This window comes from Phoxinus phoxinus (assembly GCF_949152265.1).
Source record: "Phoxinus phoxinus genome assembly, chromosome: 7".
Classification (NCBI taxonomy): domain Eukaryota; kingdom Metazoa; phylum Chordata; class Actinopteri; order Cypriniformes; family Leuciscidae; genus Phoxinus; species Phoxinus phoxinus.
The window spans coordinates 39,135,033-39,153,508 of NC_136882.1; the positions used below are offsets into that span (position 1 = coordinate 39,135,033).

The following is an 18,476-nucleotide window of genomic DNA, read 5'->3' on the forward strand; positions in this document are numbered from 1 at the left end:
AGCGTGGAAACAATATTGTCAAAGCTTCCACCCGGCTCGGAAAGGGCAAAGCGCATTACACAATCAATCGCAACTTTTATTGCCAAGGATTTGCATCCAGTCGTTGAGAACCAGGGCTTTCGCGCTATGTTGCACACTTTGGAGCCGAGATACAACGTCCCATCTCGGAGATATTTTACAGACACAGCGATCCCCACACTCTACAACAAGACCAAAACCGAAGTCATGGAACCACTGAAGAAAGCGGGTAGGAGCTGTAACATGTGATGCGTGGACATCCGTATTTTATGTTAATAGAGATTCAGAATATGTTGAAGTTTGTTATAATTTGTTATTGTTGTGATTTTTACTGTAGTGAATTTACTGTTGTGAAATGGAAAATCAATAATCGAGAATCGAGAATCGTTAATAATCGAAAATCGACTGTAATCGAATCGGGACTTCAATAATCGTAATCGGATCGAATCGGGAAATCAGACAGATTAACCACCCCTACTGTATAGGGCGCTCAGCAGTGTTGATGTTGCAGTGCAGCGTGTGTGTTTCTGTCTGTGGTGATGAGTAACGAGAGTGTGTTTGCTCAGATTAATGAGGTCAGTGAGCAGAACAGGAAGTTGGAAAGTCAGTCTCAGAAAGTTCAAGCTCGGCTGGAGAACCTGCAGGTGCGTGACGAGCATTATTATTAATGTTGAAAACACTTTTCGTTGCTTGCTTCATATTTTTGTAGAAGCTATGATACATTACCAGTCAAAAGTTTAGTGTAAGCTAGATTTAGAGTAATTCATATTTTTATTCACCATTTAATTGATCAAAAATGACATTTATAATGTTACAAAAGACTCTATTTCAAATAAATGCTTTTCTTTTGAACTTTCTGTGCATCAAAGAATCCTGAAAAATAAAATGTGTCACATGATTCCACAAAACCAGAATGACATTTCAATATTGATAATAATCATAAATGTTTCTTGAGCATCAGATCATCATATTACACTGATTTCTGAAGGATCATGTGACACTGAAGACTGGAGTAATGATGATAAATTCAGCTTTGATCACAGGAATAAATTACACTTTACTGTATATTCACATAGAGAACTGATGATTTACATTATAATAATATTTCACTGTTTTTACTATATTTTTGATCAAATAAATGCAGTCTTAATGAGCAGAAAAGACTTTCAAAAGCATTAAAACATCTTAATGATCCCAAGCTTTTGATCGGTAGTGAATATATATATTCAGAACAATTGGATTCAGAAACCTGCTGTTCTCTGCTGAAGCTTTGAGCTCGGGCTTCACTAATATAAACCTGATGTGTGTGTTTGTCTTCACAGAGAAAGTACGAGTCCTTCACGACACACAGGGGCCGAGAAACTGCGGTTCCCAAAGCCTGCAAACCAGAAAACCCTCCGGCACATAAAGCAGCGCGAAAGGTGAACGCAAACCACTGTTCCCAGTCCACGGTCGTGGGCTTGATTTAACGAGCGTGTGTTGATGAAGCTGAGCTGATGTCACCAGCAACCTGTCAGTCAGAATAGTCACTGGCATGCTGGGAAACTAATGGCAGTTGCTACTGAAGATAAGTGGAGCTCCTGTGGGGCTTTAACATCGTTAACGAAACCTTCTGGCAATGTTCTCTCAAACGTTCTTCCAGTAAATATAGTGTTTGTTCCCGAAGCTCAAGGAAAATCCATGTCATGACCCCTTTAACCCCCAGGGACCATCTCGCTTTTTTTCTTATCAGTGCGAAAGAGACTTAAATAACTATTCAAAACTATTAAATGTCTTTTATTTGTGTACACTCACAATAAAAACGAAATGTTCTAAAATAAAATAAACATGATGCGCGTTCTGCCGTCTCTCTCAGTGTGAAGCTCATTCTGAAACGCGACAGAAAATGAACTAACTCAGCGAATACTTGCCACACGGACATGAGAGATATGTCTTTAGAAAGCTTGAAGTGTCTATTAAATTAAGTAATTAATATCAAAACCAAATATTCTTTAAAGGATTAGTTCACCTCAAAATTAAAATTTCCTAATAATTTACTCACCCCAATGCCATCCACGATATCCATGTCTTTCTTTCCTCAGTGGAAGATAAATTATTTTTTTTGAGGAAAACATTTCTGGATTTTTCTTCGAAAAATGGACTTCAATGGCGACCAACGTATTGAAGTCCAAATCAATGCAGTTTCAAAGGTCTTTGAAGAGCTTCAACGGGCTGTGCACGATCACAGCTGAGGAAGAGTGTCTTATCTATCTTATCTAAAAATGATATACTTTTGTACTACAATTGTTCGGATTGAGCTGATCTGCAACGCGCCGGGAACTACATCATCACGTTGAAAGGTCACGCTCGATGTCGCCGTCGCCGGCGGAAAAAAACGTTTAGGTTTTAAAAGATTTAAACACCCAGGATACGCACATGTAAGGACAATTTTAAACAATAATATGACACAAAGACATAAATATGTAATTCAACATACAATACAATTTGATCGCTTTGTAAACAGGGGGGCGGTACTTCCGCCGGCGACATCGAGCGTGACCTTTCAATGTGATGACGTAGTTCCCGGCGTGTTGCAGATAAGCTCAATCCAAACAATTGTAGTTAAAAAGTATATATATATATATATATTTTTAGAAAATGACCTATCGTTTCGCTAGGTAAGAGCCTCTTCCTCAGCTGCGATCGTGCACAACCCGTTGAAGCTCTTCAAAGACCTCTGAAACTGCATTGATTTGGACTTCAAAACGTTGGTTGCCATTGAAGTCGAATTTATTTATTTTTTTAAGAAAAATCCATAAATGTTTTCCTCAAAAAACGTAATTTCTCTTCCACTGAGGAAAGAAAGACATGGATATCTTGTATACGCAAGTATACAAGAAACGCAAGTATCAAACGCGAAACGCAAGAGCGTCCTCTCTCATTCCCTTTAACCCTTTAAGTGTCACCCCCCTTTTTTTGAAAATACATGAAAATGCACTTTCCGAACTTAAATGTTTGTAACTCAAGAATGCTTTGGAATATGGATGTAAGATTGGTCTTGTTTTAAAGAAGAAAATTGGCAGATTTTTGTAGAAGTTAAATAAATTAAGAAAGTGTAACAGAACAAAAGTTATAGAAGTTTGAGTTTATGAAAATAAAAAAATAAAAAAATAAATTATTCATATTTTATATAAAATATATTTTTTCAAAACCCTGGTGACTCTAAAACTGCACAAAAATCAAAGCCAAAAATCTGAACAAGTTGTGTTTTAAATTTTAGGTTGATATCTCAAAAAATGAGCTTTCAGTAAGATTTTGTTTGGGCGCAGTACCACACTTTTTCACTAGTTGACATTACTGCCCATATAAGGGCGCCTGTATTTTCCATATATGGTTTTTCTTTATTTCTAAAACATTTTCAGACCTTTTTTTCTAAAATAATTGAACAAATGCTATCTTTTGAACTCTTGGCATGAAAACAAACTGAGGTTTCTACCATTTTTTTCATGATTTTTCATGTTCATCACTATTTCAAAATAAAGGACTGAACACCTTAGGAGTATGAAAATATTATTGTTGTAAATTGATAAGTTACAGCTCCTCTGTAATATATTTTGAAAATCAGTCACCAAATATGAAAACTAGAGATTGTAAGCTTTCAGATGATATATAGTTTGTCAATATTAGTTTAGGTTTAGTATAGGATATTACTATTTTAAATATGTAATGAATTTGGGCCCACCGGTGGGCCGGTGACACTTAAGGAGTTAAGAGCCGGCGCGCTTGTTCCACGGCGGATCGCTATTATAACGGCGGATCGCTATTATAACGGCGGGTTTGCCGGCGCACGCCAGGAGCGGTTCACAGCCGAGGAGACCGACGTTCTCGTCAGGGCCGTAACACACAGAAAAGTGACATTGTATGAGGATGATGGAGAAACACACACACATTAGCTTCGGTTAAACAGCCGTATAATAATTTGGGTAAATGTGTAATCTAGATTTATTTCTTCACATCTTCACAGACACAACAATGATTTCCCTCGTGTGTTCATATCTTTCCTTGTAATAATGTATGATTTGCAAAAATGAAAACTGCTGCGTCTGTGTAGATTAGAGAATCAAAGTGTGTGTGTTCACACGCTACATAATGGCCAAGCACGCGCGCTTAAAATAGCATCTGACTAACACGCGGCGCCGCTGTCTTTAGACTGGGTTTCTCCTGGTCAGTGGAGGAGTTGTTTTCTGAAACTGCAGAATATCACCAGGGAACGTTTGCGCCGGAACACACTCCTCTTTACACTGAACCGCCCCCCCCGAGCGCAAGTTCATTCTCTAATTTACCGACGTGTGTCTGTGGAGGGAAGAGTCCGCTGTGCGCGGGTGCAAAATAGGAATGATACATGCGTCGTGTACAACGTAAATTGCGCTGGGTGCAAGATAGGGCCCTCAGTCTCAAAATAGAGACTGACAAAACTGAGAACATCAGAAGATATTTTTGTGAGCTGGGTTGTTGTGTGTGTTTGTCAGGCCGCTGTGCTCGGGCCGTCAGTGAAGCTGCTGGCGGTTCTGTTGGATTGGGTCGTGGACGGTCAGCTCGTAGAGGTCAGAGACGGGTCAAACCTCACCAACACACTACGCCCTTCCCTGCACGAGAGATGTGCCAAGGTTTGTCCATGTCTTACGCTGAGCTTTGCTGTGAAAAGACTTCATGAAAACCTGTCCAGATCACAGTTCAAGTTTTCTGTTTTGCGTAATGAAAATAACACTTTACAATAAGGTTTCATTCGTCAACGTTTATTAACCACATTAGTTAATATGAACTTAAAAATTAACAATACTGCTACCGGATTAATCTCTAAATAAATATAAATATATAGAGTGCAGATAAACTTAACAGAAATCAAATCCAAAGATCCTCTGTATTTTCCTTATGCAAATAAAAAACTAACTCAGTTATTCAACAATAAATAGTGTTTTGTGTTTTGTGGTAATGTGTCGTGACAGATCGCTCAGTTAAAGCCGCTCGTGAACCGATCATCTCTTCCTTCTAGTTCATTTATAGCATCAGATAAACATGAATGAACATCAGAAGGAATGTTGTTTTAACCGCGGAGAGACGTCAATACACTCCGCTTCTCAAGTTCAAATTCTCCCATGTTAATCTACTAACTCTCCTGACCGCTTTGTCCGACAAAAATGGCGGATTGCGGATTATGATTGGTCAGATCGCCTGTCAATCAAACTCCCTGTGAAGGGTCAATTGTGCATGTGGTGATTGTAAAGTATTGTTGTGATGTTGTCAGGCGCTGCCAGTGCTGGTGGAGCATCTTCATCAGGCGTCAGTGATGGAGTCGTCTCTCCTGCTGTCTCTGATCCGCTGTATCTACTGCTGTCTGATGCTTCTGGAGCGCAGCACACAGGTACCACACACACACACGTGTCCCATCATGCACTAAACTACTACTGCTGTCTGATGCTTCTGGAGCGCAGCACACAGGTACCACACACACACGTGTCCCATCATGCACTAAACTACCATCTGCAGGGCTGCCAGTGAGACTCACGCAATTGGCCCTTTTCACACGCTCTCACGCCACACATCCATTTTCTCACGCAGAAAAAAATCGCGAAGCAAAGAGGACACTGACAACGACAGACAAGTCAGAGCAGGTTACTTTGATATAAAATAAATGATCAGCTCCCAGATTCTGTCAATTTTATTACGCAATTAAAACAATAAATACCGTTTTGGCGCTTGTGACGTGACAGATCTCTGTAGCGCCTCAGTTCAAGCGGCACGTGATCAACTCTAACTCTTCTCGGCTCTTCTTTACTATTAGTAAATAAACCCGAACTTACCGAAATGTATATGCCTCGGATCAATCAGTGTTTTTAAACCGCGGTAAGAAGTCAATAAAACAGGTCGGCTAGAACAATGTCACATAAGTTACATTTACATCAGGAAAGCAATTTAAAGGGGGGGTACAATGGTGTTTCATGTATTCAGAGTTGTTTACAGTGTTAAAGAGATGGATTCTCATGCTAATAATGGCCAAAGTTTGAAAAGTTATTTTGAACGAATAACAGAGAATTTCTGTGCTGAAAATCATACTTCCGGGTTGCAACACGTTTCGGCTGGTTTTTTTCTATCGTAGATCTAATGACGTAGACCAGAGTGGAACTCCTTATATGAGCATTGCTCTCGGAGAAGCGCGTTCACGCACACGTCGACCAGAGGAGAGAAAGACCGCGCTCATCGACGCATAGACATCATATATCTCTCTATATAATATCTATGCATCGACGCGCTACTACCGGAAATCATCAGCAGCAGCGCTAAATAGGAATGGTTGATGTCAAGAATGTCTCCAAAAAAGTGTGTTTTGGGATGTGAGGGAAAGTTTACCTTGTTCAGCTTCCCAAAGAACCCAGTGTTACTGGAACAGTGGATGCAGTTTGTATTTCCGGGACAGCAAAGGAGTGTGGCAAGTGCGGTTTTGTGTTCTGGTCATTTCAGTGACGAATGTTTTATTAACAAGGCCCAGGTCGTCGCTGGATTTGCAAACCAAATACTATATATATATAGTAATATGGCCTACCGCACCACGATCGATAATAAGCAAACCTTCCCGGGCGCTCCCGCTTGACTCTATAGCTCCGCCCACGCCCAGAATCAAGGACCTCGGCTTTTTCCGGTTAGAATCGGAAAGCTGTATTTTTATTTTATAAATATGATGAAACTAAAGACTTTTTGGAGATATGAAGGACGCACTATTACTCTATAGGTACTCAAGATTAACATGAGATTGACTGAAACTAAGTATTTTACCCCCCCTTTAATGACCATTTATAGGCTGGAAAAATTAGCTATAGAGTTTTATTAAATATGTCCACTATATTAGGCTACATATTATATTTTTACTTATATCATTAAAATATTATAAAGTTTTTATTATAATAAAGAACGCATTATATTTCATTTAAGTTGTTATTTTTAACCTTTAATAAAAATAGCCTGTTTACAGCATTAGTGATTTACTTTTTAACATGTATCTACTGTAACTAATAATTATCAAAATGAATCAATATTGAATCAAGATGTCAAGCAATAATAAATACAGTAACCTGCCAGTAATTGTAACCATGCAGCTAAACATTGTAACATGTTGTCAGTAAACTTAATAAAAATAAGTTACCAAATGTTTTGACAATCACAACATATTGTGATGCAAGGTTATTTTTTCACATACCCCCGCAAATCGAACAGTATTCAGGTACAGAAATTGAATAAGTAAATGTAAAATAACAGTGTTCACTGTATAAATGAAATATAACTAATATAATTCATTGATTAATATAATTTATCAGTACATCAAGTGGTTTAATCCGAAGCCTTCTGAAAAAACACGCTCGCTTTATATGATGAACAGATTCAATTTAGGCTTTTATTCACATATACACATTGATCAGTGAACATACATGGAGCGCTCAAATGTATATTCATTTGTGCTTTAAAGATGAACAAAAGACTTATGTGTTTGGAACTATCCTCTTAAAATTGACCGATAATCGGTTTTACCGATATAAAAAAAAAAACATTAATAATTCCATTCGTAATGGACCCTAATGTAATGTCTTCACTGTTTTTGTTTGTTACTTTCCTGACAATGTATAATTATTCCAGTGAACCTGTCGTCTTTACTCTTTAAACAACAGCTAAACTTTGCTTTCAAACTGTAGTTTGCAATTTATGCAATTCTGCATTTAAAAACATTAGACTTTGCTCATTTATTTGCGAATTGATAATAATTGTTGCTGTTGTTGTAAGAAAAGCATGTCATGCTATTATTATTGTGATATGAAGATCACAACGATTGAACAAAATGGAAGTAAAACTACAAATCGATTCTGCATACCGATTATCAGTAATATAAACGGACAAATAATCTGTAATCGGTTATAACATCAATATTGATCGATCTCTTATTAAAGATAAAACATTATGAAACTGCAGCGTGTGGGTTTTTTTGTATTATTATTTTAATTTTTTTTTCACTTAAACAAAAACACAATAATAAAATAATTTAATCAAAATAAATAAATAAAGTCCAATTAAAACAATAATAATGAGAAGAAAAAAACATTAATATTAAATCAAACAGCCCTGTGTTGTTAAGAGCTCAGCAATCGGAGGCAGGAGATGCTTCATCATAATCATTCATCATTCAGTTTCCATATTTAGATCAAAGCTTTGTCTGAAGTTTTGCACAAAGCATTTACACGTTTGCTAATGTTGAAGCTGTTTTATTTCAGTCAGGCAGGCAGACGGACGCCCCGGTGGCTGCGGTAGTGTGTGTTTTAACGGCACATCTCGGCCTCTCTCTTCCAGCACGCTGTCCTGACCTCCACGCTGAGGAGGCTGGGTGACGAGGTGTCTCGAGGGTCATGTGACCCGGCTCGCCCGCGTGTGTGTCCACTGTTCAAGAGCTCCTGTCTTCACACACGCTTTCTGTGCAGCCTCATCATCATCAAAACCATCAGTCAAGGTCAAGTCACATTTATTCATATAGTGCTTTTTACAGTACAGAGTGTTTCAAAGCAGCTTTACAGAGAAAACAGGAAAATAATGCAACAGAGTTTGTTTCCAGAAGAAAATAGCGTCACAGTCCAGCTTTAGTAAGTTCAGTGATGGATCATTTTTGTTTTTAAAAAATTATTATTTTAGTTCATTTATATATATAACCGCTCTGGAGAAAACCGTGATGTCATCGTCCAGCTCAGTTCTCATATAATGCTGTCAGTGCAGAAGATCAATAATATTGTTGAATATTAAATGTCCACAACTAAGCAAGCCAAAAGCCGATGGCGACAAAGGCAAATACTATATAGATGTTTTCATATTGTGCAAAAATAATAGTTTTTTTCTTTCTGGTAACACTTTACAATAAGGTTCCATTTGCTAGCATTAGTTAACATGATCTAACAATGAAAAATACTTCTAAAGCATTTATTAATCTTACTTAATATTAATTTCAACATTTACTAATACATTATTGAAATCAAAAGTTGTATCTTTTTGTGATCATATATACCGATTAATTAAATTGTTAACAAAAATGTAAAGATAAATAGACAATCACTACGTATATGCATTCATATCATTATATGTGCAAATGAGCAACTGCATTTTTAATTATTAACAAGTTCAATTACACCAGGGGTGTCCAATCCTGCTCCTGGCGATTGACTGTCCTGCACAGTTCATCTCCAACCCTCATCAAACACACCTGAAGCAACCAATTAAGGTCTTCAGAGCAGGTCAGGATCACTTGAAAACTAAAGGCAGGTGTGTTAGATTAGGGTTGGAGATGAACTGTGCAGGACAGTCGATCGCCAGGAGCAGGATTGGGCACCCCTGAATTAAACCATCAAAATATGAGGAAAACATTTGATTTGGAAGAACTTGGTTAAGGTATTTATCTGACAAAATTATTTGGCAAAAAAAGCCAAAAGCTGAGAGGAAAAAACAAACATAATCAGTTATTAATATCTCATTGGTTCTCTCTTGTTTTTGCATGTGTTCATAATTTCTTTGTATGACAGCCTGGATAAAAATAATGGCGGCACAATTTGTCATGTTGCATTCTGTCATTATCACTAATAAAACAATCGACTCAAAGCACAACTGTGCAATATGACTACAAAATATTTAGTAATATTTGAACAAAGGGTGAAGATGTACATTTTTCTAGGCTGGAAATCACTTTTGTCCACTAATGTATGTATATATAAAAATACGAATTTATATATACAACTATATATATATATATAATTATTTTTATTTTTATTTTATTTTTTTACACACACACTTGCTCGTGATGATGAGCAATTGTTATACGTTTACGTTTAGGGTGATTCTGTGCATGTTTTTGACAGATTTGACATGATGTCTCTGTATCTGCAGCAGAGGGCAGTGTTGTACACCAGTCTGCAGTTCATTTAGATGCTTAAAAAACCACACAAAGTCAATTTTTCATTAATAAATAGTATTTCTGACACCAAAAGTCATAGAAAAATTGGAGTTGCATCATGGAAATGAATAACATGTTGAAGTTATGAACATTCCTATAGTCAGTTAAAATGGCTCAAGCTGCATTAATATCTAAAACATCTCATTAACATAAGTTAAATCTCTATTCCACTGGTGGTCTTCAATCAGAAAGTCTTATGGCATTATATGTTGCATGCACTTCAGAAGATGCAAATCATCCTCTGGTTTTCCAGCACAAATATCTAAACATTCTTAAATCAAGATACATTTACTGGAGAAGCAAAATGAGATGACCTCTTATTTTTTTTAATTCAATAATTTAGTATAATACGGTTTATCAAATACAAAAATAAATAAAGATTACTTGAAAAGTGCATTTATATTGCAGTGCTAAATATGAATGATTCTGTTTATTTATATATTTGCATTTAGAATATTGTTTCAAGTCTTTATTTCTATAGTGCTACAGATCGTTTCAAAGCAGCTTCACAGTAATAAACAGGGAAATAATGGAATTAGTGATGCAAACTTCATCAAATATGAAAAAATTCAGCTTTAAAAAGACAGTGTTATTTGAATAATGTTGAAATGGTGTAATAATTGTGAATTTGATTATGTACTTATCCATTTTCTTGCGAGTGCCGTCAGGATTACTCTCTGGTGCTGTGCACTCGCCGCGAGACTCCGCCCACACGCTGCTCTGACTGGCTGTGCACTTGCTGCGAGACTCCGCCCACACGCTGCTCTGACTGGCTGTGCACTTGCTGCGAGACTCCGCCCACACGCTGCTCTGATTGGCTGTGCACTCGCCGCGAGACTCCGCCCACACGCTGTTCTGATTAGTTTTGCACTCGCCGTGAGACTCCGCCCACACACTGTTCTGATTGGCTGTGCACTCGCCGCGAGACTCCGCCCACACACTGTTCTGATTGGCTATGTACTCGCCGCGAGACTCCGCCCACACACTGTTCTGATTGGCTGTGCACTCGCCGCGAGACTCCGCCCACACGCTGCTCTGATTGGCTGTGCACTCGCCGCGAGACTCCGCCCACACGCTGTTCTGATTGACTGTGCACTCGCCGCGAGACTCCGCCCACACAGTGTTCTGATTGGCTGTGCACTCGGCGCGAGACTCCGCCCACACGCTGTTCTGATTGGCTGTGCACCCGCTGCGAGACTCCGCCCACACACTGTTCTGATTAGCTGTGCACTCGCCGCGAGACTCCGCCCACACGCTGTTCTGATTGGCTGTGCACCCGCTGCGAGACTCCGCCCACACACTGTTCTGATTAGCTGTGCACTCGCCGCGAGACTCCGCCCACACGCTGTTCTGATTGGCTGTGCACCCGCTGCGAGACTCCGCCCACACACTGTTCTGATTAGCTGTGCACCCGCTGCGAGACTCCGCCCACACACTGTTCTGATTGGCTGTGCACTCGCCGCGAGACTCCGCCCACACGCTGTTCTGATTGGCTGTGCACTCACCGCGAGACTCCGCCCACACGCTGTTCTGATTGGCTGTGGGTTTTGATTGATTTTTACGCCTCTTGCAGTCGCGTCTCATCTAGTGTGGACAGACACATTATTTGTCGCTGGAATCTTATCGCATCGCGTCTGGTTAGGACACGGTGAAGGAGTGACCAGTGTGAAACTAAATGAAGGTGACTTGACTTCTTCTTCTCCTGTAGTGGACGTCCTGGCTCAGGCTGTAGACGTGTTGTCGTGTGCGGTGCGCACCGATGAAGGACAGGCGCTGTTCCTGGAGTACCAGGCTCTGCCGGTGGTCCTGGTTCTGCTGAGAGGAGGGAGTCCCGGTCTGCTGGCTCGGTCCACAGCGGTCCTGGTACAGATGAGCTCAGAGTCACGTGAGAAACACTTCATGCTACACGCCACTGTTGTGTGATGTCCTCTATACCGGAGTCATGTGAATCTGCTGCTGATGTGAGAAGAGTCACAACTCTGATGATCATTTAATCCTAAAACAGGTTTCAGTCTTTTAATGCCACGGGCTCCCAAATATGATCTTCCTAAAATCCTAAAATGTAAAAGGCAATTGTATATTTTTTTAAGTATAAAGACCCAGGTAATACTGTAAAATATTAATGTTATGAAAATGCGTAAAATATGTGTACATCATTGCATTGCAAATATTTTTTTTATTTCAGTTTTTTGGTTTAATCCAATTTATTCATTCATTACTTATTTGAATCAAATTGCGTTTATTTATTTTATTTGAATCAAATGCATTTGTTTTTAAGTATTTCTATTTATTTAAAGCTGCAGTCCGTCGTTTTTCCTCTTTGTCGCCATCTCTGTTCGAAATCTGCAATTGCAGTTATTCGCGGAATTATTAACTGTGCGTGGGTAGTAAATCGGCATGAAGCAGCGGGGATGAACACAATGTATTGAGGAGAACCTGTCGCTGCCGCGTCGCTGTGGATACTGTACTGTCATCAGCAATGTCAGAGTATACCTTTTGAAAGTGTCAACATTAGAATTTTCATCGGTAAATGTCATCTGAACAAGTAAGTAACATTCACTTTTGTTCTGACCAAATTCGGGGGGTGGGGGGAAGCATTGCAGTAGCTATATCATGCTGATTAAATCTAACGATTGCTTATATCACGTCAAAACGTGAAAAATATATTTTTTCTGAAGTCCGAAGTCTTTGGGTTTTACAACTGGTGAATCTCCAGTTGTCACTGGTGATTGTCGCTTTAAACTTTCGGGATCCGCCATACCAAGTGCTGAGCTAAACCTCCACCTCCATCATCCACACACGCTAGCCGGGACTCATTCTCTATGTGTACAGAAGTGACGTAATGACGCAAAGACATGCTCGAAATTCCCGCGGAAATCCACCAGTACCACTGGAATTAAAATCATTATTACAAGCTTACCGTTTTGAATCGAGGTAAGGCAAGCAGATCGTTTTGAACACTGTCTGGTTACGTTTTTTTTCAAAAATTTATTTTTTGATATTTTTAAACCCAAAAAAGTGCCGGACTGCAGCTTTAAATAAATAAATATTTTATTTATTTATTATTGAAAACAAGTTGTACATTTTTTATCAATTAATTTATTTTAATCCCATTAAATTTTATTTATTTAATCTAATTATTTATTTTAATGATTTATTTATTTAATACTTATTTAAATCAAATTGTGTTATTTATTTTAATCAAATGCATTTATGTATTTAAGTAGTTTTATTTATTTAAATAAATGTTTGTTTATTTATTATTTATTGAAAACAAATGTATTTGTTTCCGTCTTTAATATTTTTTAAATAAATATATTTTAATAAAATATATTTATTTAAATTAATTTGAATATATTTATTTAAATAAATTATAATTTAAAATAATTATATAAATAGTTTTAATCAAATGTTTTATTTAGTTGTTTTTATTTATTTCAATCCAATTTTATGATAATTTTTATATAGTTTTTTTTTTATTTAATCAAATATTTTTTGGTTTGTTTAATCTTGTTTTTTTTTACTTTTTCATGGACCCCCAAGCACTTCCTGCGGGTCACTGACTGGACTCCAGTTTGAGAACCAGAGCATGCTTGATTTAATTCAGTCATGGTCTTTGTGGTTTAATAATGGGTTTAATTAAATCCCCATCCCAGTGTAATGGCGGTGTACAGTATCGGGTCACTGATGTGATTTTGATGTGGTGTTGCTCATGTTCAGGCCCGGTGGACTGTGAGCTGGTGAAAAACACTCACGAATCGTAAAGTGAGTGCGTTTACGAGAAGGGCCAGGAATGTGCCGTTTCTTACGCGTGACACTGAACAGACGTGTGAGCGCGAGCACTTTACAGTGAGCTGGCCTGGCAATTAGGGAGCTTTACAGGAGGATAATTATGTGAACGTGTGAAGGGTGGAGCGCGAGGTCACGTCTCAAGGTCAGCTGTGGTTGTCTGGTCGAAGCTTTAATGTGCTCCATGTGTCCTAAATCAGCTCAGACTAAAGACTTGAACAGACGGCCTGAGATCAGACTCGCGTCAGACCTGGAAGAGAGGTCGGACCAGCCAGCAGAAGTTCAGAAATTAAAGGATTAGTTCACTTTAAAATGAAAATATTCCCCATGATTTACTCACACTCAAGTCATCCGAGGTGTATATGACTTTCTTCTGTCAGACGAACACAATCAGAGTTATATAAAAAAATATCATTGTCTCTTCCAAGCTTCTTCCAGTGCATCTATCCATCATAAAAGTGCATCTATCCATCTTAAGTGCATCTATCCATCATAAAAGTGCATCTATCCATCATAAAAGTGCATCTATCCATCATAAAAGTGCATCTGTCCATCATAAGTGCATCTATCCATCATAAAAGTGCATCTATCCATCATAACAGTGCATCTATCCATCATAAGTGCATCTATCCATCATAAGTGCATCTATCCATCATAACAGTGCATCTATCCATCATAAGTGCATCTATCCATCATAAAAGTGCATCTATCCATCATAAAAGTGCATCTATCCATCATAACAGTGCATCTATCCATCATAAGTGCATCTATCCATCATAAGTGCATCTATCCATCATAAAAGTGCATCTATCCATCATAAAAGTGCATCTGTCCATCATAAAAGTGCATCTATCCATCATAAAAGTGCATCTGTCCATCATAAAAGTGCATCTATCCATCATAAAAGTGCATCTATCCATCATAAAAGTGCATCTGTCCATCATAAGAGTGCATCTATCCATCATAAAAGTGCATCTGTCCATCATAAAAGTGCATCTATCCATCATAAAAGTGCATCTGTCCATCATAAAAGTGCATCTGTCCATCATAAGAGTGCATCTATCCATCATAAAAGTGCATCTGTCCATCATAAAAGTGCATCTGTCCATCATAAAAGTGCATCTATCCATCATAAAAGTGCATCTATCCATCATAAAAGTGCATCTATCCATCATAAAAGTGCATCTGTCCATCATAAGAGTGCATCTATCCATCATAAAAGTGCATCTGTCCATCATAAAAGTGCATCTATCCATCATAAAAGTGCAACTATCCATCATAAAAGTGCATCTGTCCATCATAAAAGTGCATCTGTCCATCATAAAAGTGCATCTGTCCATCATAAAAGTGCATCTGTCCATCATAAAAGTGCAACTATCCATCATAAAAGTGCATCTGTCCATCATAAAAGTGCATCTATCCATCATAAAAGTGCATCTATCCATCATAAAAGTGCATCTGTCCATCATAAGAGTGCATCTATCCATCATAAAAGTGCATCTGTCCATCATAAAAGTGCATCTATCCATCATAAAAGTGCAACTATCCATCATAAAAGTGCATCTGTCCATCATAAAAGTGCATCTGTCCATCATAAAAGTGCATCTGTCCATCATAAAAGTGCAACTATCCATCATAAAAGTGCAACTATCCATCATAAAAGTGCATCTGTCCATCATAAAAGTGCATCTGTCCATCATAAAAGTGCATCTGTCCATCATAAAAGTGCATCTGTCCATCATAAAAGTGCATCTGTCCATCATAAAAGTGCATCTGTCCATCATAAAAGTGCATCTGTCCATCATAAAAGTGCATCTATCCATGATAAAAGTGCATCTATCCATCATAAAAGTGCATCTATCCATCATAAAAGTGCATCTATCATCATAAAAGTACATCTATCCATCATAAAAGTACATCTATCCATCATAAAAGTGCATCTATCCATCATAATTGCATCTATCATATTTAAACATAACATTTCAGAAAACTGTGGACGTTTGTGTCTCTCATAACCGGATTCCTCCTCTTTCATCCACAGTTTTCTGAGACTCGAGTGTTTTCTACTCATCTAGATTAGAAGCAGTGTTTCACGCAAACGATTTAAAGCCATAAACCCACTCAAGACAATATTATAATATTACAGATTTCGTGCAGCGTGAGAATTCCTGACCGGTGTTCGTCTGTCCATCAGGGTCGCTGTCGGCGTTTCTGGATCAGTGCAGCACTGAAGACTTCTTCCGCTGCGCCTCGATGTTCCTCCGCAACCCTCGCGTGGAGCCGGCGCTGATGGAGAAGATGCTCATGCTCCTGCAGAAGCTCTCCGGGGTCCGGTCAGTCTCTCACACACGGGTCCAGGGACCGGCAGGGGGCCACAAGTGACAGGCGCTTAGAGGAAAACTGTAATAAATAAATGATAACAATAAGGTTGAACTAATTAACTAACTAAATAAAATAAAAAATCACATTTGATTCAAATAATAAATGAATACATTGTAAAAAAAATTAAAATAAATAAAAAACATTTAAATAATAATAAATAAAATAAGATTAAACCAATTAACTAACAAAATTATTACATTTAATTTAAAATAAAAAATTATAAAATAAATCACATTTGATTCAAATAACTAATAAATCAATACATTTGAATCAAATTAATTTAAATATAAAAATATTATTTAAATAAATAAATGAAAAGGTTAAACCAATTAACTAAATAAATAAATACATTTGTGTAAAATAAAAATGTATTTAAATAAATCATATTTGATTATAATAACTAATAAATTAATAAAGTTAAGTGTTGCAATAAATACAAATAAGATTAAACCAATTAACTAAATAAATAAATTTGATTTAAATATATTTTTTAAATGAATCACAAATGATTCAAATAACTAACAAAGTAATAGATTTGAATTAAATTAAAATAATTAACTAAATAAATGAATCACATTTGATTTAAATAGTTAATAAATTAAGATATTTGAATACAATAAATTAACATAAATAAATTAAAATGAAAATAATTAAATACATTTTATTAAAATAAAATTATTTTAAAAAAGATCACATTTGATTCAAATAACTAGTACATTAATAAAAATCCAAATGCATTTTGAAATGAATGCAAATAAATAAAATATTTAAATAAATAATAAATAACTAAAAGAAAAAACATTTGATTTAAATAAAAAATTAAGTAAATTAATAGATATATAAATACAATTGAATTAAAATAAATAAGACATGTATCAGTACAGTACTACACTGAGTAGGTAAAAAAATGCAATGATGTAACGTAACAGAAACTAAATATTTGCCAAATAATATTTTACACAATATACATTATATAAATTTTTCACATTATCTTTATGCATGAGGTCTCTCGCACGAGGGGACTTCACCGGAAAATCTTCTCCCTGACGGTCCTGTTGAAGAGGGATCCGCTGTAGGTCATGTGTGTATTGGGAGGTTCAGTGTGATTCTGTTTGGTTGCAGGAAGAACAAGCGTCTGTTTGAAGTGTCGTCGCTGCATTTGTTGCTGCAGGAGATGCACCGAACCGCTGACCGTTCTCAAGCCTTCCTCAACATCAACCTCAGCTCCATCCTGCTCAATCTGGGCATGCTCACACGCTCATAACACACTCATAACACACTCACACGCTCATAACACACTCATAACACACTCATAACACACTCACACGCTCATAACACACTCACACGCTCATAACACACTCATAACACACTCACACGCTCATAACACACTCATAACACACACTCACACGCTCATAACACACTCATAACACACTCATAACACACTCATAACACACTCATAACACACTCATAACACACTCATAACACACTCATAACACACTCACACGCTCATAACACACTCATAACACGCTCATAACACACTCATAACACGCACATAACATGCTCATAGCACGCACACAACACGCTCACAACACACTCATAACACGCTCATAACACGCTCATAACACGCTCATAACACACTCATAACACACTCATAACACGCTCATAACACGCTCATAACACGCTCATAACACGCTCATAACACACTCATAACACGCTCATAACACGCTCATAACACGCACATAACACGCTCATAACACGCACATAACACGCTCATAACACACTCACAACACACTCAGAACACGCTCATAACACGCACACAACACGCTCACAACACACTCATAACACGCTCATAACACGCTCATAACACGCTCATAACACGCTCATAACACGCTCATAACACACTCATAACACGCTCATAACACACTCATAACACGCTCATAACACACTCATAACACGCACATAACACGCTCATAACATGCTCATAGCACGCACACAACACACTCACAACACACTCACAACACGCTCATAACACGCTCATAACACACTCATAACACGCACATAACACACTCACAACACGCACATAACACACTCACAACACACTCACAACACACTCACAACACGCTCATAACACGCACATAACACACACTCATAACACACTCATAACACGCACATAACACGCTCATAACATGCTCATAGCACGCACACAACACACTCACAACACACTCACAACACGCTCATAACACGCTCATAACACACTCATAGCACGCACACAACA

The 18,476-nt window shown here is 37.7% G+C and overlaps 1 protein-coding gene across 1 annotated transcript in view; it reads left to right on the forward strand.

Annotated features, from left to right (window-relative positions):
• The window catches only part of ccdc138 (coiled-coil domain containing 138), a 22,953-nt gene extending 5,475 nt beyond the window's left edge, over positions 1-17,478 (forward strand). Inside the window, exons 7-14 of the mRNA XM_079619664.1 lie at positions 585-662; positions 1,341-1,439; positions 4,527-4,664; positions 5,303-5,419; positions 8,389-8,545; positions 11,739-11,915; positions 16,014-16,152; positions 17,324-17,478. Coding sequence (XP_079475790.1) covers positions 585-662; positions 1,341-1,439; positions 4,527-4,664; positions 5,303-5,419; positions 8,389-8,545; positions 11,739-11,915; positions 16,014-16,152; positions 17,324-17,465 — 1,047 coding nt within the window. The 3' untranslated portion in view covers positions 17,466-17,478. The remainder of the gene's footprint in view (positions 1-584; positions 663-1,340; positions 1,440-4,526; positions 4,665-5,302; positions 5,420-8,388; positions 8,546-11,738; positions 11,916-16,013; positions 16,153-17,323) is intronic.
• Positions 17,479-18,476: the final 998 nt, after the last annotated feature.